The sequence below is a fragment of the Amia ocellicauda genome, chromosome 8, assembly GCF_036373705.1.
Source record: "Amia ocellicauda isolate fAmiCal2 chromosome 8, fAmiCal2.hap1, whole genome shotgun sequence".
In the NCBI taxonomy this organism is placed as follows: Eukaryota; Metazoa; Chordata; class Actinopteri; order Amiiformes; family Amiidae; genus Amia; species Amia ocellicauda.
The window spans coordinates 29,161,302-29,183,099 of record NC_089857.1 but is presented as its reverse complement, the minus strand read 5'-3'; the positions used below and the strand labels follow the sequence as shown (position 1 = coordinate 29,183,099).

At 35.8% G+C, this 21,798-nt stretch overlaps 1 protein-coding gene across 1 annotated transcript in view; it reads right to left on the bottom strand.

The window, feature by feature from the left end:
• Positions 1–450: 450 nt before the first annotated feature.
• The window catches only part of mbd2 (methyl-CpG binding domain protein 2), a 50,674-nt gene continuing 29,326 nt past the window's right edge, over positions 451–21,798 (bottom strand). The window contains exons 4-7 of the mRNA XM_066710964.1: positions 13,567–13,657; positions 12,816–12,993; positions 7,052–7,187; positions 451–964 (exon numbers count right to left, since the gene is read on the bottom strand). Of these exons, the coding sequence (XP_066567061.1) occupies positions 7,064–7,187; positions 12,816–12,993; positions 13,567–13,657 (393 nt within the window). The 3' untranslated portion in view covers positions 451–964; positions 7,052–7,063. The remainder of the gene's footprint in view (positions 965–7,051; positions 7,188–12,815; positions 12,994–13,566; positions 13,658–21,798) is intronic.

Sequence of the window (21,798 nt, the reverse complement as noted above, 5' to 3'; positions counted from 1 at the left end):
AGTAAAAAGTATGTGCTGTTTGGTGGCATGATGGACTACTGTAAAACTCGGAGTAATTAAGACTTAAAAGAAAAGTGTTTCATTATGTTAAACCCTTAGGGAATGATGTCAAACTTCCTGTCCATATTCGAAGGGGTAAAAGTACAAACATATCTCCAGTAAAAGTATTTCTTTAGTGTCACTATGCAGATAGCTTGTTTCACTACTAAAACATTTTTCATGTTGTGAAACAAACCAAACTCAACAACAATCTGTTACACTTTGAATGTTGGAAAACAAAATGCAAAACCCCTTAAAAAATAAATGGCATTGTTTGGTAAGCAAATAAACAAAAAACAAACCCATATTTTACCCAGGAGCCCAATGTAAAAAAAAAAAAATCGAATACAAACAAAATAAGGTCAACCTCAATAAAATGTGTACTCGTAAGTAATTGCCACAGAACACATATTAGTGAATATAATCATTTATTTACTCTACAGTGATGCAAGAATGTACAGGTATTTTCTCTCTGAAGGTATAAAAATCTTCTTAAATAAGCAGTTTAATGTTCAGAAATTATTTAATTATCTCTGTTACAAACCCTGACAACAACAAATCCCTTACAGCCAACAAATCCAAAAATAAAAATAAAAGTTAGCAATACAAATCCAGCAGATTGCAACCTGACTTAAGGAAAGTTTTTCAAAAAGTTCAAAGAGTATTGCTCAATATTTAAAAAAAGAATATTTAAATTCATAAATCGGACACAAAATAAACATTGTTCTCAAATTATATATAGATATGTACATCAAAAAACATTATCATCAAAAAGGCCTTGGTTTAAGCTATTTATTAGAAAGCTATTAAAATGTGCATGGGTCCTTTCTGCTTCTTTTAAGCGTAGAGTGATGACAATATCTCCGAGTTATCTTCAGTTTTTTTGGGAACCTGCTTCTGGTGCAAAAATAGAGTCTATAGTTCTCTGTAAAAAAAAAAAAAAAAAAGTTTTAATCAAAGGGCAAATAGTTATTAGCATGTATGCAGAGGCTTGTATTGTAAAAAATCTATTTCACATTGTTACACACTGTAGATTAATTCAACTTTTTAACAGGTTAAAAATGTTTTAAAAGCATGGTACCATTCATTTCCACCAGTGCTTGAAGCCAGACTTTTCATCAGTAAAATTAATGAAATAGTATACAGGCATAGCAATTGCTACAGGCAAATCCAATTTATTACACAGGAATTCATAAATTAGAAGGCAAAATAAGTTAAATATGCACAGAGTAAGGTTTAAAAGGATGTTGTTCAGAGAGAACAACTTAATCAGTAAAACAAACTAGTTACCGAGAGTGGAAACATTTGATTTTCTATAGTAAGTGGATAATTTAGATTTTTTTGTTTGACCGCATTAACAGAATCAAAAACATTTTGCAGCATTTTTCTATTCCTCACTCATCTGATTTTTAAGCACTGGCAATTTCCTAAATAATTAATGGATTTTGCAAAAGCTAGGTGGTTAGAAGTCTTTGCAGTAGAAGATGAGGAATATATTGAGGAGAATATTAATAAAATGTGCTTAGTATAAATATCGGGGGTGACTGCTAAAAAACAACCATACCATTCTTACCATTGGAAAAACAAAAACTGTTTAAGTCATGAAAGCTCAGCACTCAGAGCTCAAAACTCTGTGACCTTTATATTTCTTGAAAATATCCCTTTCAGTTGGATGGATTGAATTTAAACAGTTACTCAACAAATATTTCCACTCACTTTCCAATACACACTCAGGTGTTCTTAAACTGCACACTATCGTTCAAAGACCAATGATAATAGTCTATGTCTAGTGCGCTTGCATATCATGTTGCTTGAATATCTGTCACTCCATATCTCACTCAAAGTCAGTCATTCAGCTAGGTAAAAACAAGACATTCGAGGGCAGTAATATTTGATGAAAAGGTATAAGCTAAGAATCACAGACACTCTAAGAAGTTACACCGATTTGTGCACTTAAAAATGAACACACATAACAAAAATAAATCCATCAGATGGTACCTTCCCAGCACAGAGCAGGCCTTTTAAATAAACTCTACATATTGTTTCAAAGTTACAGATGCTTTGAAAGGTGTCTGTATATAAACAGACGTAAGAAGAAGAAGAGAACAGGGAATCAATAAGCGTTTACAGATGCTATGGAACCAACCTGAACATGAAATGCAGTATAAAAGTCACCCAAGAAGTGTGGGGACAGAAAGGCTTAGAATACTTCCAAATCTTTTTGTAACCCTTCCCCTGTGAAGCAGTGCTCGGAGTTCCCCTTGGTCGTCTGTGCTGTGCATTTGTAATGGAAATCAGCCTTGGTCCCAGAGCACAGCTCATCAAAGCTAGACACTTTGAGAGGGAGCTTTTAGAGGATAATATAGCTATACAGGGTGATTACATACCTCTTTTCACGAGAAACAGTTGTGTCAGTTCACTTCCATTAAACAAATGCTTTGACAATGGAGCAGACAAAACTGTTTCATAAACTGCCGGGCACATTTACCTGACTGAACAAACTGTAATCTGTGACCTACCTCAGTTGTATACCAAGACTTATTTAAAAAAGTAAGGCCAGTTGTTTGCAGGGGTAAAATAAGAGAAAAAACACCAACACAAATTGACAGATTTGCCATTCATCACTAAAACTAGTTAATACTATTAGAGTTCACCCCACACTGTGCTTATGTCACCGACATTAGTTTACATTTATACTGTTTTTCATTTGCTAGGCAGGTTATGAATGTTTGGTATATTTATGTCCAAATTGCCAGAAAGGCATGCAGAATATCTTGAAACAGAGTAACAAGGAAGTATTGTGGTAATACGGCTTTCCATTGAGTTTATATTGTACTGTTTTTAAGTACTGTGCTCCACATACGGTCACTAAACCACCTCCTACATCTTGATTAAATAAAAAGTTCAAGCTATATGTCAAACTCAATTAATAATCCAAGATTGAGATCCTGGGCTTTCACTGATAATAAAACTCTCAAGAACTGGGTTTGTAATTTGCGTTTTGCAGGTGGGTTGAGTTGAATGTGGACCAAGGGCACATTCTCTTTCACAAATGCATGCACCACAGTTAAAGACTGGAGAATGTATTTGTTGATGGAGGCAAAGGCGTTGTTACACACAAGGGAGATCATAAAATCTCTCCTGTTTGACACTATTTGTTTAGGGTATAACAAAGTTATTTTTGGCATAATGAACCAGGAAAAACTTCAGTCAAATTCATGCATTATTTTATAGAACCTTTGTAATCCACAACAAACTGCAAAGCATAGCACTGTGCATAGCACAGTAAATCCTTATTTGTGAAATAAATGAAAGCCAATTAAAATATATTTATATATAATAAATAATTCATACATGTAATACACCCCCTCCCAAAAAATAATAATAATTGAATTTGTGTCAAAAACACTTCACCAAAACTACTTGAAAAAACGGTTAAAAGAACTGTTCTTCTGTAATACAAAGGAATTGTGTGAATGGTATTCTGCACCCAGCAAATATGAATATTGAACAGCTGCAGCGTTTACCTCAATGATGACAAAATGCTTCTCTTGATTTCCTCAAAAGTTTGAAGTTTGCCTGAAGCAAGTTCATTATTAATAAATACTTTGAAACAATGACAACAAACATTGAAAATCTACAAAACCAAACTGCAATGAATGGCCATCCAGAACGGTACTTTATCACCAGACAAGTGTTACATTATTTCAAAAACTACTTTGACCATGAGAGGAAGCAAGTTGCCAGATGGTACAATGCAAATCTGGTCTTCACTGGTAATACCGATACTTAATAAACTACAAGAATTATGCCAAGAGGCTTGTTAGAAAAAAGGGCCCTACAGGAAAATACCTAAAGTTGCTTCTGGAAGAAAAAATAAAATCTGTATAATTATTCCAAATACAGTTATGCGAGAGATACTGTTACAGTAACTTATAGACAGAAAAAATGGAAAATTGATGGTTTTAATCTAATCAACTACAGGGTTTTGCTAATGTGTTTTTTTCTGTGTTCAAGTGTTTTTCAAATACAGTTAATTGCTCCTTTAACAAACAGTGATGTATTTCAATGCATAATTGCCCGATAATTAATGGATGTCAATTAAAACACCCTGGGGCAGTATTAAAAACATTCTGGAAACATTTTTCAGTTTCACACTCATTCCCTGATCTCATTTAAAACATATTTAGAAATATCCCATGCCCCATGTCTAAATATATGTTAATATGCACGAATCAAGTGCAGTTTAAAACTCCAAGAAACTGGAAAAAAATTGACAGCAATTACGTGAATAAATAAATGTTAATCTGATTATGAACAGACAAGGGTCATTTGCATTACAATAAATAAATAACCAAGGAAAAACTTTGAAAGCACAGTAAACATATCAGGACATTTTTACTTCCAAAGTATAACACCAGATAGACACTAGTGCTGAGCCAAAGAGGATGAAATGAGAATTAATATATTCATATATTTTTGAAAAATCACAAATACTTTTTATTCAAAATAATTTGTTCAGGGCTTGTCTGTTTTGGGCAATTAAATACATATAAAAAAAGGTTTGCAGAAGCTGTGACTCCTTGGCAAAATGTCAACCAGCAATTGCAGCACAGAAGTCTGGTTTCAGAGATAGCCGACTGTGTGCCTTCAGGTAAGAGCAGGGCTTATTTAAAAAGGTCTGTGTCTGACTGTGTAGCCCACACAGCATACAGCTCAACAGCAAATCCTGCACTCTGATTACAGAATGCTCCTGCCATTACCTTGATTAGCTTGACATTGGATTAAATATGAGCAGCAGATTATAATGCCTATAGTTGAATGCTGGAATTATGTTTTTAAATAGCTATTTATCAGCAATGCAGCTGGTAAGTATTATTTTTTGGCAAGTTGCTTCTTTTTACAGACTGCGCAGGTATTTTTTGCACACACTGGGCTGTGAGAGAGATGAATGTATTTCTGAATGTTTTAGTAGAGACCCTTCCCTCTATAATGAGCCTTGCTGGTATAGACCTTACAGCTGACCAGAAGATATGACTTTGGCACCAGTCCACCACAACATAACTGCTACAGAGCTGGTGCCAGTGAGACAGATTTCAGAGCCATCAGGGAAAACAGTTGCTGGTCAGGTCAGTTTATTTCCGTTTAGTTTATGTTTTTACAACTTACCCTAAACAAAAACTGGATCAATATATATTTTTGTTATTAGTAACTTTTGAACACAAAATACAGAAACGGTTTACTGGTGAAAATGAATCCTATAAGCCTTCCTGACACTGTTGAGCTTTTCTCTCCCAAGTCCACCTGGCATGTTACAAAATTATATTAATAGGAGAAAGACTTTAAAATAAATGTAAAAATGACAACTATCTAAGAATGTAAAAATGAATTAGCATCTCTGCTCAACATAAAATGTAAATGTGAAAAAAGACGCAAGAGGGTATTAGGTAAGTGTAGCGAAGAACTTAACGGGCAAGGATATTATTTTATAGGATTTTTTGTAGTTGTATTTAGAATGGGAAAAATGAATTTTACAAACAGATGATGTCACTCTGATGAAAAGTGAGGAACTAAAAGACTGCGTATTCATTTGTACTCCAGTGCATGCTTTGTTGATAAAAGTTCTGTAGCTTCCAATTACTGTAATGTGTGTTGTATCTCTTTAACATTCCCCTTCCATGGCTTTGAACAAGTAATAATGTGATCTGGAAGCATGCTCCCTATCAAAATCAATCACATATGTTATGCATTAATTTTTAACTAAGGACGGATGAACGTGTCTGTACTAGGAATGTCTGAACTCAGTATGATCTGTTAAAAAACTAATTTGTTTAATAAAAAAAGACTAACATAAACCTGTTTCACCATATGTCTTGGGACACAGAAGTTAAATGCATTGCAGAAGGATATTTATCGTATGTGGAAGTAAATTGTCAGAAATTTCAGCCACTGCAGTTATGCACTAAGGGGAAGTCTACAATGTGAAAGGTGTTAAGAATAGAAAGCAAGCCACAATGCAGTTAGCATTGTAACAATGTGTACAGTGTATGGTTCTCAATCAGCAAGGCAGAACAGCACATCATACTTCACCTGGCATACAAAGGTGCATTTTAATGACTGCTATTAAACACATTTTCAAATAGGAGTTACATCTATCTAAGACTAACTTATGGTAATGTAAAACAGATCATACCCCTTTGGATTCAAAGTTTGTGCAACAAAGTAAGGAGATTGAAGCTGTCTTTATATATATATAGTTCTTGAGGACACATATTGACCTCCGTCTTTAGAGACAGGACTGGCTGTTTGAAAATGTACAGTTTAATATTTCATGCACGTGGCATGTGGTACTCTGGTAGTCATGACTTTCAGATCTGAATGGAGAGAATGGCTTAGCCTAGTCTGCAATTTTCAATTCAAGCAAAGGGTTTGATGTTCTCTTTCCTTGATCAGTTTGCAAACGCAAAGAACAACTTTCTGATGAAGAAAGTTTAGAACAATGATGCCGAACCCTGATCCTGGAGATCCCCAATCCAGTTTAATAGAAGGGTCACTAGAAATCACCAATTTCTAAAGACTGGGAACACATGTTAGTCATAGATTAATTAGAAAAGGCACTTGTTTAACCAAGGGAAATCTGGTCCGGGAGGGCTGAAGGGTATACAGGTATTTGCTCCAAATGATGTCTGGATTATAGAACTGAACAAAACACCCGCTTAAGTGATCAGCTTTAAAATTCATATATAATGAGCTTTAATGTTGCTGGATTGGGCTCCCTAGGACCAGGTTTTAGGACCCCAGATTTAAACAATTGTCTTCTGTGTGTCGAAAATGGAAATCAAACATTGGTGACTGGCTAGTTGGACTTCACTGCAATTTTGTTTCAGAATACAGACGGCTGAGAATTTACGCCTGCTTTCACACCATTGATTGGGAGCAGAATGACAAAGCGCTGCCTGGCTGAGACCACACGCGGTTTGCCAGCCGTTTTGGACCCCCATCCCTTTCTCACCTTATCCAGCTCCTATGCGTTGGCTTTGCTTTCTATGCTCATGTCCCTTGTCGCTTCGGCGGCCCGCGCCAAAACGTCTGCCATCAGTGCCTCCTCCAGTCTCTTCCGTACCTGGTGCACCCTCTCCTCTTGTTTCCTGTGAAAACAAATCCAAAGTGAATGTCACTTGTCTGCCCAATGCCACCCACATGTACCCCCCATATAAATGCTTTGCATATTTGTTGACCAGTTGCAGGTAAATGGAAATCAGCCAAATCCGCCGATTTTCCATTTTGCTTAGCTTTAACATGGAAAGTGAAATAACCTGGCAGCTGAATATGTACATGCAATTCACCAGAGAAGAGAGAAAAAGTAAGAGGGAAATAAAATGCATTCAAGGCTTGGCTTTTTCCAAGAGTTTCCTGAAAATGATAATCATCTCCATCTTCATGCCATACAATGTTACTATGAAAGGCAATCCAGGGACACAGAAAGCACTAAAACATTACAGTGATTTTGAGATTTTAAAAAGACTGTACTACTATGGGTTTTGCATGTGCTGAAGAAAGCGAAATGTCAAAAGTATGCAAAACCATGACTGAAACGAGTATTATTCAGTTTTGCTACAAACACAGACTGAAATGCCTTAACAATATAGTGTGAAAAACTAAATTATAGTACTTGCAGAAATACTTCACAAACTATCATTCTGGAAATCTCACATCAAAAGATCTTTAACCAGTTTCTATATATAGGGATTAAAATGAAACAAAAACTGCACAGAAGACAGAGGCGAGGTGTCTAGACTAATTTACCCCTTTCCTCAGAGGAAATAATATTTTTTAGAGTAAAGTAAGCAAACATTTATTTAATCTTTCACTAAAAATACACTTCTACCCAGAATTTAAAAATTAAAAAATACCTTGACTACAAGGCATTTCGTAGCTAGCAAAACAGAGAAAATTAAAAACTAAAATAAAAAAATAATTTTGATTAATAAAATAATTTGTAATGCATATTTTCTACTAAGCTATTCTACAGAAATATTCTTCAGGATTTCATGCTTCAGCTATAGGCTAGGATTTGTCTGACAAGTGAGCAGAACATGAAATCTCTCTGAAGTAATATGCTTGTACAAAAGCCATGTTCATCTTATTCCAAATGCACTATGCTTACAGATCAAGCAAGCTCATTTAGTCTCAAACACATTGATCACAAATCTATGAAGGGATTAGATATGCACACCGAAATCAAACAATTAAGCAGCAACACAGAAATATCAGCTGCATGTACTAGCACTACAAAAGAGTCAAACTGTTTCTGTTTGATATTATTAGTTAAATCCTCTTCCTGACACTTAATATTCAATATTGACAACTATTTGTTATGGATCAACAATTCACCATGTAACGATGAGACCATGTGGTAGTTTGGTGATGTTCTGGTATTGCTAATTTGGCTCCACTTGCAGAGTTCCAGGACACTGAGTACAGCTGGAAAAGCAGTTAATATTTGCAAGGTTATTACCCATCATAAACCCACCAAGCATAAAAAGTATGAAGGTACAAGTCAGGCAAAACATCTAGGGCCTCACTCCACATTTAAACTGTAGCAAAGAAGGTTTTCACATTGTCCTAAATATGTTAAATAGTACATTACAATTGGTACATACTTTAGTAAATCATAGGATGTCAAGAAATGGTCATTACTCTTATAAATGCAGAGTATATATCATAATTGAAGTAGTGTAGCACGTTTCAATGGCTTTATTGCAGATTACCTGTAACAGACAAATGTATTTCCCTAATATTGGAGGATTAAGGCTTAGTTATACCATCTCAGATTTTGGAGAGAAAAATGTTATATTTGAAACATCACAGGAAATGGACATAATAAGAAAGAAAAATCGCTACTATTTATTCCACTCATGGATTCTAATCACCCGTAGCTGTGAGGCAGAATTTTAATGCAGTTTGCTGTTAATAAGCCTGAATTAACCAGGGTTATTGGCAAGTAAGGACATTATACTTCACAGCAAAAGATGATTCAACTCATAATGGATGCTTGAGTGCCTTTTATAGTGGGAACTATTACTGAGTTACTAGTGCCTTCTAGTGGAACAAGACTTTAGTGTCTTTTCCAGGCGGTCTGCTTAAGTGCAACTCCAGCAACAGAAGGCAATATGGAGCCAATACTTAACCCCCTCTTGTTACTAGATACATTCAGTCATTATTTTCATTGTTATATAATGCAGCTCCTTCAACTTTTTCAAATGAGACAAAGAATAGTACACTGAAAAAAGACAAACAAAATGAAGAACATAATATATTGTTATTATCCTGAAGTCACAAATGCACAGAAAAGAAAAATATGTGGCTAAAAATAATATTTATGAAGTGATGCGTTAGTGAGCAGAAATTTGCAAAGGGACAATAAATAAATACAGAAGTGTTTGTTGCCAAGTTTCTAAGGACTTCACTCGAATGTCAAATCGATTTTTAAAGATTTAACCAAGGAAATCTGCTGAAAGTATCTTGTCTGGGAGAAACAATTAGGCCAGGGAAACATGCTACACATCCTCAATAACAAGTGGTTGAGCTTTAAGCCTGACAGCAGGTGGAGAGCAGATTTAACAATACTGGTAGAGGTGCACCAATAAGTCACCTGGAGCTCCTCCACATAAATCCACGGGGGCTTCCTTTGATAGAGGATTTGGATCAGTTCCTCCTGATGTACAGAATCAAAGGAAATACTCAACACAAAACACAGAGGCCTGAGAGATTAAACATGCCCCCCTCCCCCTCTCCCCCTAACACCTCAAGAGGGAGGAAGTTGATGAAAACGCTGCTTATTTTATCTTTCAAACCCTCTCTGTTGTAACTTGAATTCTTTTTCGTATGAAACAAAACAAACAAATCAGAAACAACAGCTGTTAAGTTCAAAGCAACTGGAATAAAAAAGTCCATAGTTTAGGTAGCATTAAACTTTTAAATAATTTCACAACAAATAACTGAAGTTGGCTTTGAATATATAATATCACAGACAGGGGAAAAAATAACACTAAACAAATAGTTATTTATTTATAATATTTTAAATAAATGACTTAGAGATCAGAAGCTTTTTTCCTGGCATTTCTTATTATTTCTTATAGACTCTTCCACATTGTAAGGTCAAACAGGAACATGTTATGTTCAAGAAGACTACATGGTGATTACAGAAGAACATGAAAATGGTCATATTAACCAAGAAAAACAATGGGAAATTCGGTGCAGGATTGCTTTGCTATTGGCTTCTGAGGAGTGAATTTGAATCTTAAATTTGAAATCACGCTTGGATAGTTAAAACCAATCTCAAAACAATATCAAATAAATCAATATATGCCAGTGTCAGCCTGAAATACAGTACAGACAGGGAGACACTGCTATGGTTTTATTGCATCGGAGAGAGGAAGTAATTAAAGTAGAAGTTTGGATCTTTGGATTTGATTTATATCTTTAAATACCTTTTTACCTGTTCACACTGAATGTCTTTACAGTACAATATTATGTTCCTCTGGATTCCCTAATAAATATGACAAGACAAAAATAACAGGTATTCAGACAAAAGCTCTTCTAATAGTAGAATCGATCACTCGGCATATGCAATCGAAAATGTAATGTTCAACTTAATTTCTGCAGAAAATAATGTTTAAAGAGGATATTCTAAAGATTTAGTGTATAACTATTAAAATAGCAGCGCTTGGAGGAAAAAGTAACAACAGGCCCAACTGGAAGGCAATAGACCAGAATGTCTGGGTGGAAAATCAGTAGAGACATATCAAGATTTTAAAAGCGGGTCAGCTGCGATTAAAAATAAACGTATTAATTTATGAAAATATGAAATCAAAGAAGAACCGAAGTGTGAAGACTTTAATAAAGTGACAGAACCCTGGAATTGGCACATGTCTAGTCCCATCAGCTATAAAAGAGAGCTCTCAATACGCCTGAACCTATTGCTGCTGAAGAGCCACTTCCACCTATTAAAAAATTAGGAATCAAATGTCATCACGGCGCCCTATTTTGACCGTGGTGACATTTTGTAATGTGGACAAGCATGTTCCACTAAAACATCTGTTGCAATAGCGACACGTTAGCAGCAGTGAAGGACACCGAATCATTCTCCCATTTTGCCTTCCACTTCATGTTAGAAAAACCAACAAATATGAAATGGCCTTTTACAGTCATTGTCAAGGTGGATTTATCAAGGTCACGCCAAATCAAGCAAGAGAGTCTTGAGGTTTGTCAAAGGTTTCTCTCAGGCAAGCTGTAGTGTACAATTGTGATTGAATTGCCCAAGATCTCCACGCTTATTTAACAAAACTACCTCACGGGAGACAGGACCACCAAATAAACATGTACCTTCTTGAATCTCAGGGTGAACAAAAACGTTTCAAGCAGTGGTACTTTTTAAGCTCAGTACGTTAAAACAAGAAAACAGTGGCTACTTTACGGGTTATGAAAAGCCAGACCTGAAGACAAAAATTTTGAGCATGATTTTTAATATGCCAAAAACATGGGATATTAAAGTATAAACATATATTTAACAGAAAATTAGTCAATACTTAGTCAAAAAATGCTTGACAAAATCCAATATTCCAAGCACAATTTCATTGGACTATATCATAAGATTAACCACATTCCTTTAAAATTTGTCTGAAAAACAAGCAGCTGTAAGAAGCTACAAATACTTCTTCGGTTATAAAACCAATAAGGAGGCAGCCCCGAGGTATACACTAAATTGACTCAAGAGTCAGTAGTTAATAATAATAATAAAACAGTTCATTAGACAAGCTGATTACGAAGCACTTTCCTTACCTGAAGTTCTTCTGTGACAAAAACGTGATGCAGTATTTAGTACATGGAACACGAAGCTTGTTGTACACAAAACAAGGCCAACAGCTTTGGTTTTCAAGTTTCATGTAATTACTTTCTATCCACGTGCATTGCATACAAAGGTGATATTTTTATAAAGCAGGTGCTTATTTCAGACTTCAGTACCCATATTTGTAGCCCAGACAACTCTAAAGGAGTGGTTTCTATTTTTGACTGCATGGGGAATGTGAATAGCTGTTATTATATTAAATGATTACCTATGTGGAAGTTGTGTTGCTTCGCAAAATAATAAAATAAATCAGTAAAATCTCAAAGGCCCTGAAACATCCAGAAGTAATGTGGGAAGGGATTAGCACACACAAATGTAAATGTTTATTAGTGTGTCTGACTAGAATAATTATTAGAGCTCGGACTTTAAACAGTTTTAGAACATTTTCCATGCAAGCTTGTGTAGAGGTAAATGACACAAATGTTATTTAAATCCTAATAAGTTTCTTTCTACAAGTTTACCACAGAAATATTTCACTGTTATTTGGCAGTTTCCCCATGGTTTTACAGAGATTTTACCATGCATGTACGGTACTATGCTGTGGTTTTCCATAGTATTTATCCTGGTATACTATACTTCTCCATGCCTTTTCACTTTGTTTTGCTTTGATTTTTTTATTGTAGTTTTACCATGTTATACCAGAGTAAATGTTTATAAAGATCTCCCTGCTCAGTGGGGGGTTAAAATAGTGAGGTTTGAGCAAATCCATTCCAAACTGGTTTCCAATTCCATTGTGGTGTGACTGCCACTAATGTACAGCTCTTTGGGGACGTCTACATCAAGACTTCATACTAGATAGATGACAGGGGGCAGCAAAACAGTACATGTGCTCCTTAGGTTTGTTTCTTTTCAATCGGGGCCTTACCGTATGTCCTCATCCGTGACTATAAAGGCTTTACAGAGGGGTTGTGATGTATTTAGCCACACAGCTGGGTTCTTCTCCACTGCAGTACACGTTTGACCCGTGATCGGGGAGTTACTCGTGTGCAGAGCACTTGCTATGGCAGAAAGTAGAGTCTCGTCTGTTGAGTCAGGACCAACACCTGGAATCACAAAGGCAAACCTTAAAAAGCTGCATCTCAGATTTACACATTTAGCAAATTATCGCCTACAAAATTTCTATTCCTAAACTAGTTAAACTAAGCTTTATGATTTCTGCATTTTAGCATAGTCCAATAACACATAAGTATGTGGTGTCTAAAGCCTTCTTGGATCATCTGCTTTCATTATTTATTTTGGCAATGCATGACGCAGTGTAGAATGATCTACAGTATAAAATGTACAATGTGGAACAAACTCCCCAGCGATGTGGTTAAAGCAACAATTTGGGAACATTCAAAAATAGACTGGATAGGATCCTTGGATCACTTAGTTGGCCTCCTCTCGTTTGTAAACTTCCTTATGTTCTGATGTGCTAGGTTTTATAGGATGTCACAGTATCATAATGAAATTAGAATATTACAAATATAATCCCACAAATCTTTTTTATTTTATTTTTTTAAATAAGGAGAGAGTTCTTTGGGGGGACCATTTTGTTTTTAGAGCTAAGTTAGGAAGTCACCCTTCTTAGTTATGAGATTGTGAATGTGGTTTGTAAACCCACACACTGCACTTACCTTGCAGACCCTTTGGAAGCTCCATGGTTCTGAGGACTTCTTCTGTTACATCAGATGACCTCAAACCTTTCAACCTCTTCTCCCAGAAAAGCTGCAACAGAGAGAGCACGTACCATACAGTACAACGTCTCATTCTGACAACCCTAAAATGCATAGCAACTGCAAAACATTGGGCAGATAATATACACTGGTCAATCTTTCAAGATTATGATCAACAAACAAATCATAGGTTATATGAACAGTTATTAGCAGTTATAAAGCTTGCATAAAAATGTATGTAACTTTTCAGGTTATATTTGTGCAGAATCTAAGAATAAATGTTAAGTGTTCCATGACTTTGTATTATCCCTGCCCTTGAGCACAGAATGAATGGGAGATTGTTCAATTTAACTACAAATTAACAAGAGCAACGAATCAAAGCAGTAAAAAAACAACACTTATGTTCTCAAATTGTATTTCTTGGCTATTGAGAATCATTAGTGCTATTGAGTGAGATCAAAATTTAAAACATTAAAAAGCTGTGTAAATCAGTTTTCTGTACGATATGTATAATTTGCAGTAACTTTATCAATGGTTTTCTTGCCTGAATTCAAGTGACAGTTAAAATCAGCTGAAAAGTAAAAGGTTAAAACCACAGAAATAGTGTATACTTTTACCATAGGCTCCCAATCAAACCCACATGGGAATATACTTCAATAAAGAACCAGCATGGTGTGGCTCTTTGCCAACATCTGAAACCATAATGTATCAGGTGCTTTAAACACTACATGAATAGAAGTAAAAGGTTAATTTGGCGGCTTTATATATCTATTTATCTACCTTCTCCCTCTGTTAAAAATAAATACAAATAAAGAGTGAGTACAGTACATCTGAAATGTTAGACAAAACGCTTATTAAAAGTATTGGACACATACACTGGACATTAATTAAAGTAATTTAGAATATGCACACAATTCCATTTGGGAATCACAAGCTCGCCTTTCTTCACAGGGCAGTGGACTCTACTGCTAATTTCCAGCATAACGACTGGCGATTGTACAAATGGAACACCTCAGAACCACAGCAAATACCCGAACCCAATGCATAGTATTTCCTGGCCCACAGAACAGATCCAGCTGAAGTGATTGACCCAGTACAGCACAAACACATCAATTCATGTTAAACTTTACAAGCAAATACACACACGGGATTGTATCCAAGCAGTTCCTTGCCCTGAAATGCTTTCTGTGGTTACAGCTCCATATGGTATTGATTTTTTTAAATGACAGGAGGGGAAATAATGCAGGTAATGATTCTCCATGTTTCCTCCTATTTAGTAGAAGTCAATGGATATTAGTGAGTGTGATTTCAATAGCAGTAGCTGAAAAGCTCATGTGGTACAAGTCTCCCTGTGGAGTGAAGTAAGGCCTGGAAGCTCTTGCGTCAGACTGGGGTTGTACCACTTGCCAACTAAAGTTGAGAGAGACTCAAAGTGCAGAATATAAATAGCAACACAGGGCTTAGATAGAGAGGATTGCACTGTGTAATCCTTCTTTTGCTGACCATAGCTGTTGGACTATGTATCATAGTCTTGTATGACATAATATATGTAGATGATAATCCTTGCATCTTCAGTCCTTCATGCTTCCCTCACAGGAAGAAGCCTCTTGGACAGAATTGCATATTCCATGAAAATAATACCCACCTTGTCCTTTTAAGAAATGTGAAGCTTACTTCGCAAAGAAAGCAAGCTTCAGACACACTAAGCAAAAATGAAGTTACTGCCATTATAATGTAAAATGAGCTCCAAATCCTAATGTGTATGTGTGTAAAAGATGGACAAATCTTGCTCGAATAAAATATGGCCACCACATAAGCTTCGCAATTGGTGTTCTGTCTTTTTGCTCTGATTGGAAGTGACTGGCTTGTCAGCTGCAGTCTTAGAGGACACGTGTGTGCACGTTCAGCTCACACAGGTCAGTGTGGAGCTGCAGTGGCTAGATGAGAAACAACTGCCTTTTCAAATTGGAAAATAAATAGTGAAAGGGAAAAAATAGCCATTTCTATGAATACAAAAATACATCCATTCATCCATATTCAGTAAGCAGTTCATTCAGTACACAGTCACAGTGAGATGGAGCCTAACCCAGCAGACACAGGCTTCAAGGCCGGGAACACCCGGGATGGGATGCCAGTCCATCACAGGGCTACAAAAATATATATTCTTAAATATTCTACTGCTTTGTTACAGCCACCTACTTCTCCAACACTAATCCTCTTGAATCAGACCATCCATTTTGATTTGCGCTTCTCTTCTGCATCTAAAAATTCCCTTTGATAAACTGAGCTAATTATATATTTTGACATTTCCGGTGTCTTTAAAACTATTTTTAGGCATCTTATATGAACGTCAAATGTCTTAATTCCTCAATACAGCAATGAAAAATATTTCACAAAGCCATTATGCTGAGAAAAGGCCTTAACCTATATACAGTATGAACTATGAGAAGACAAGTAATGATCTGTTCAGAAATAATTACTCTAGAGTTAATGACTCTTTTGACTCACTGAGATTTTATGGACTGCGATTATACCTTTTGTTCCTAGAACCCTAAAACAAATATATATGCTGAGCTTTGTAATTTGTAGCAATAGTAATATTACAAAAAACAAATTATACCTGCTTTAATTGAAATTTGGTTTTTCACTTGATAAGGCGACCTTAAAATAGAACACTATTTCAATAAATTTCAAAGCTTCAAAAAGAGGGACTTTTGTTAATTATTATGAGACTATAAAAAGAGCTTTCGGCTATATAGGACAGAGTGAGAATACAGCAGCTTTTTTGCTTACGAGAACGGAAATAGAGGATTTTCTTAAAACAGTATTTGATACAGTTACAATTCTATATTTGTTAGAATCAAATCTTTGAATCTAAACACACTACCTTAATCAACTATTTGAAATAGATGTATCATGGATACTACCTTTCTAGAGATGATGTATTGACCACAATTAATATAGAACTAGCAATAGAATATAGACTATAGAAATTTGTAATTTAAAACTTCTTGCTAAAGCCACTCAATGATTCTGCCTTCATTAGTGAATGCTCATGTCTTAGAACCAGCCAACCACTCTAAGTTTTTTTAGGCATATACCCACATGCTTTAAAAGGCTGCCACCTATCTATTTCTTCATCCGTTTCTGGTAGATTTCTCATGCCTGAACTGTTACTTCTTTATAATGCAGACTATATACAATTTAATCATAGTAACTTCATACATAAGCTGAAGCTGATAACATCTAACAGATAGAAAGGTTGACACTAAAGCAGTGTAGCCATGCTTTACTGGAAATAGAAAGAAACCTGTGATACATGCAATAAAGGGCATCTTGCTTGATCCAGGAATCTGTAGCACTACAGTAATTACTCACATACAGGTTGTTATCTTCCGTCAATGTTATGTTTGTATGAGCATCAATAGAAGACATTGTGAAACCCTGACTTCCACAGGGTTGATATTTTTAACCTCACAAGCAGAAACGAGAGCTGGGAGACAGCCATTAAAGTTTGTGGTGTCTGCTGCTTTCTTTTTTAATCTCTGGTTTTGATCTTGCTCAGAAAATACACCCTTCTAACGTCTTTCCTTGCCTGACCTCCTGCACCCCCCCACCCCCGTATCATCATCACAGATCAGACGGCAACTTGAAAGAACAAGAACGTGAGCAGAGACTTCTCAGCAATCTCGCATTCTTCATTATGTCTCTCTTCAAATGTGGACTACTGTACACAATGAAATTGGAGTCATCTACATTGTCTTCAGCAGATAGCATTCTAAGAGAGACATGATACAGGAGTAGTACCCAGTTTCTGATTCTTCAGTTACATTGAAGGACCAGTATAACCCGAATGATTGCTCACTTAACAACCAAACAAGCCTAAAATGAGAGAGCCTCTTACAGTCCCAAGCTTTAAAATATTTCATTAAAGTGTATTACATTGTGAAGAATCCTACTCAAAACCAAAAACAATCTTGAAGAATTGTGCCTTTACCTGTCAACAGGACTACAATAATTACTGCTTTGACTGGTATCCCTGTACTATATTGAAGACACAATGCTAGTTTACAGACAATGTAAATGGTACATTTTGCGGAGAGAAGAATACATCTCAACCTGTCACCCAAAATAAATATTATCTTTAACAATTTCATCAGATCTACAGTTAGAAAGATCTTAGCCATCTTTACAAATTACTTAACTGGGATGGGGGTGAGTAATACTGATTTTCTTGTCCTTTAATCTAATGTATATAGAGAAAAAAACAGGCAGTTCATGATAATAGAAAAAGCTGTTGACCTCCAAAGTCTGTTGTGTGGATAGGTTTGCAAAAAAATATATATATATATTTTCAGATTCTGTTGCTAGAGTTCAATGGCTCACTGTAGGTTAGGAGGTCAGGTACTAGAACCCAGGATTTTGTGAAAGCCTGACTTCACAGCCATGTCACAGAGGGTACTGTTTAAGTGAGAAACATCCAGGGGTAATAGAGGGAAATACAGAGAGCTAGCTGTGAAAAATTAATAGCTCTTCCTTTTCCTCTTGCTGCCATAGCATCAAAAGTCGAGGCAGCTTTCAAACCCTTTCCCAGGAGTGCAGCTCCATTGGAACATGCTAAACCAGCAGACATCCTTCTGATATTGCACACAAACAGATGACCATTTTCAGAAAGGCTAGAAGAGACATCAGCATCTTACAAACAACTGGCTAATGAGCATTTTAAGGAATAACTTAAAGCTAGAAGTTCTTTTAATTAAATAAGGAGGAAGAGGGAAGATTTCCCCTCTAAAAGCAAACATAGTGCAAGATTCTCTCACATTCACATGCCTTTTCAGAAAGAGGAAATTTAAGTTCAGATATTGTCTTGGAGGTACTGTAATTTGCACATTAGTCTACCTCAACAGAAATAACTAAGGACCTTTTCTTTCCAAAAATAATACATTTCTTCACACATAATTGGGAACTGCGACTGTTCTTCTCATCACTTTGTCTCAAATGCTAAAAAAAGGGACCCATCTAACACAAAACCCTCATCATCCGCTCAGCGACGAATCATTCTGATGCTCTTTCCTCAGAGCAAACAGAAGTCCTTTTCATGCAATATCTATCACTGCCTTTTTATCTGTTACGGTTTCTGGTCGCATGTAGAATTGTAATAAGATTGCATTACAGATTGCTCCCATATTGTTATGCTCAAAATAGAAATAAGTCAGAAATGGAAGCACTAGCTTTCTCTCATTTTCTTAGTTCATCTAATTTCTCTAAGATCTCTGGTTCTCAGTGCAGAATTCTTCCCCAATTAGTTTTTGTTTGTATTTAATGTGTTGTACTAGTAACACAAAAAGATTAGTAACTTTAAAAAAAGTTACTTTTCTATTATTTGTTTGTTTTGGTTTTATAACCTGACAAAGGGCTTTCCTTCTCTTTGACCACTAGCATCTCAAACCCATTCCCTTGTAGTTGACAGATTTATTGCCAAGTTTCCTTTTAATGTAACGCCAGTCACAATAAAAGGTTATGCACTTACACTGGTGAATTTTGAACAAGCTCTAGACAGTGAAGTTGCCAGCTAAAACCACCGCATCTGCCTACAATGAGACACATTCATTGGTTGTCATCTGAATAATAGATGACACCAGATTGAGTTTATGGAACCATGTAGCTCTCTGTCAGTTACAGAATGCTGTTTGATAGTCACAAAAATATGTTGCATTTCAAGTAAAGGTATAGAAACAATGTGATTCTCAATCTTGCATTTGAGTGACAATGCCTTTCGGCATATAAAGTCAGCAAAACCTATGCTTCTAAATTAGAAGAATCACTGGATGCAGGACTGTGCTCTCTTGTCCTCTTTTGCTCTTCCACCTACACTCAAAGTGTCACTTCTTTGTAAAAGCAGGGTATCTTCAATGAGTTTGCTTGTTAAGAATATATAGATTACTTAAAATTCAGGACTGGAAAAACATGCATTTCCTACAAAGGTCAGAAATATCTCAGTACATAGAAAGTGCTGAGAGAATACATTTCACTTGACCCTGAACAACAATTTCTCCTGATACATTCAATCTGTTAATGGTTCACTATTAACCCAAAAGTGTCCTTATGAGTTTCCACAGTTGGGATTGCAACCAGGCCTCTAAACCCCTGGGAAGTTCTGAAACAGGTCTGAATCAAATAATGTCTGCATATGTGCAAACGCTCTGGGAAATGAATGGCTGGGTTCTTCATAGGAGCAGAAGACAAAATCCAATGATACTTTACAGGCTGAAATCTATTAAACCTTGTATTTCCTGTATTTGATTCTGTTTGAGAAACCCAGTCTGGAAAGTAAGTAAATTGGATCAGCGGTCCATTTTCTCAATGGCCTTCCCTCTGTAACTGAGTATTTAACAGTGCTACTGAGCTCAAGCCAAGCAAAAGATGCCTTGCTCGTTATAGTTTTGCTTAGTTTAGCAAGAACACAGCTCAACACGCTTTCAATAAATACAAATTACAACAAGTTTGAGTTTTTATTCATACATATCAGATTCAGCACTACAATTTTCATCATGCATATTACATGCATATTCATCAAGTCAAATAATATTGCTTTACAATATAAGATATAGTCTATATATCCCATATAATCACCACCGGTTTCAAAACAATGGTTGTCCAAATGCAGACATTAAGAAAAATGACAAGACACAAACAAAAAAGAATAAAAAACAAGATAGTAGTAATAACACCAAATGTCTCTTGGGTTAGGTTGAGAAAAGGCTATTCCATGTGTGCTTTAAAGGCTATCGATTAGTCCAGCAGTTCTCCCAACTAAAACCGAAAGCATGTAAAAGGAGGGCTCCAGTCAGCAGGAGATAACAGGCTTGAAAGCAAGTGTATAAAAGAAACACTGGGTCAAAGGAGTACAGAAGCACCGAGACAAGAACGGCTACGGGCCAAACTCACACTCCTGACGCCGAGTCACAGTTCTTAAGGCATTCTATTGTCTACTTCAAAGATCAGGCTGCACCACAGTCTGAGCTTTCAAATCCTGTTAGAATTCCTGCAAGACCCAATTTTAACACTTTTTTAGGTTTCTTAAGGGAGGTCAGGTCTTCATGTTTACTGTTCAGAATTAAGGGGTTCACCTGGAAATCTTACTCTAATTTGAGATGGGAAAAGTATATTGAAGGCATTGGTTGAATTAAAAGCTTAATATTGATTTCAAACTGAAAAATAGAATAGTGGATACATTTCAGTAGAATGGAAAGTACTGTCCCATATGGTGACTATATGGTGAATAGACATGGCTCCATAACAGTTATAGTGTATCCAAATCAAGGATATTCTATACAAAGAATCAGAAAAACACACTTTTTCATGACAGGTCAATAGAGACAGAAGAACTGTGCAAAAATTGGTAAAAATAAAAGGATTTAATAAACAAGAACAACATTTTAACCAGCAGCATATCAAAGGAAACCACAAAGACAGATCTTTGAGAAGAATGTATTATTGACAGTATTCAACAACAGAGGTATTTGTAAGTGGTAATAACAATAATTTCCTCACTGTGGCACTGTGGTGTTAAAATGATAAAACAGGTGCAAACGTGACTTTCAGATCAAAGTTGAGGATGAGTATTCAAATGTGGGTGTGGATTGAGTAAAATCTGGTGAACTGGTTTGATGGATCTAAATCAATTGAAACATTTTGTATTATTAGAAATATTAATTGTCACAGTTGTGGTAATCGTTTCTCATTTTGAGTAACACAGGTGCTTGCCCCTTAGCTGTCATTTCCCCTGCAAATAGTAATTTCAAATCTGAAATATCAATAAAGACTAACATAGTTTAAATTCAGGTTAACTACACATGACAGAGTCGTTCTATTATTAATAATTAAATATGATACAAGTAATACTACTAATTTAACCTAAAACATATTTGCAATTACTGTAAAATCATGTTGTATGCTAAAGTCTATACAGGACCAGGATTTTACAATCTTTGCACAATAACTATCAAAATGAAATAAATATCTTTATCAAAATACATACAATACAAATTTCCCTCAAATCAGTCTGACTGCTGGAGGAGGCCTTAGTAGCCCATGAATGTTCAGTTATGATTTGCTTTCTTCATACATTCACATCATGTTTGAAAAAGCATTATGACATTATGATTTTTGTTACAGCCACTTCGATTTCTT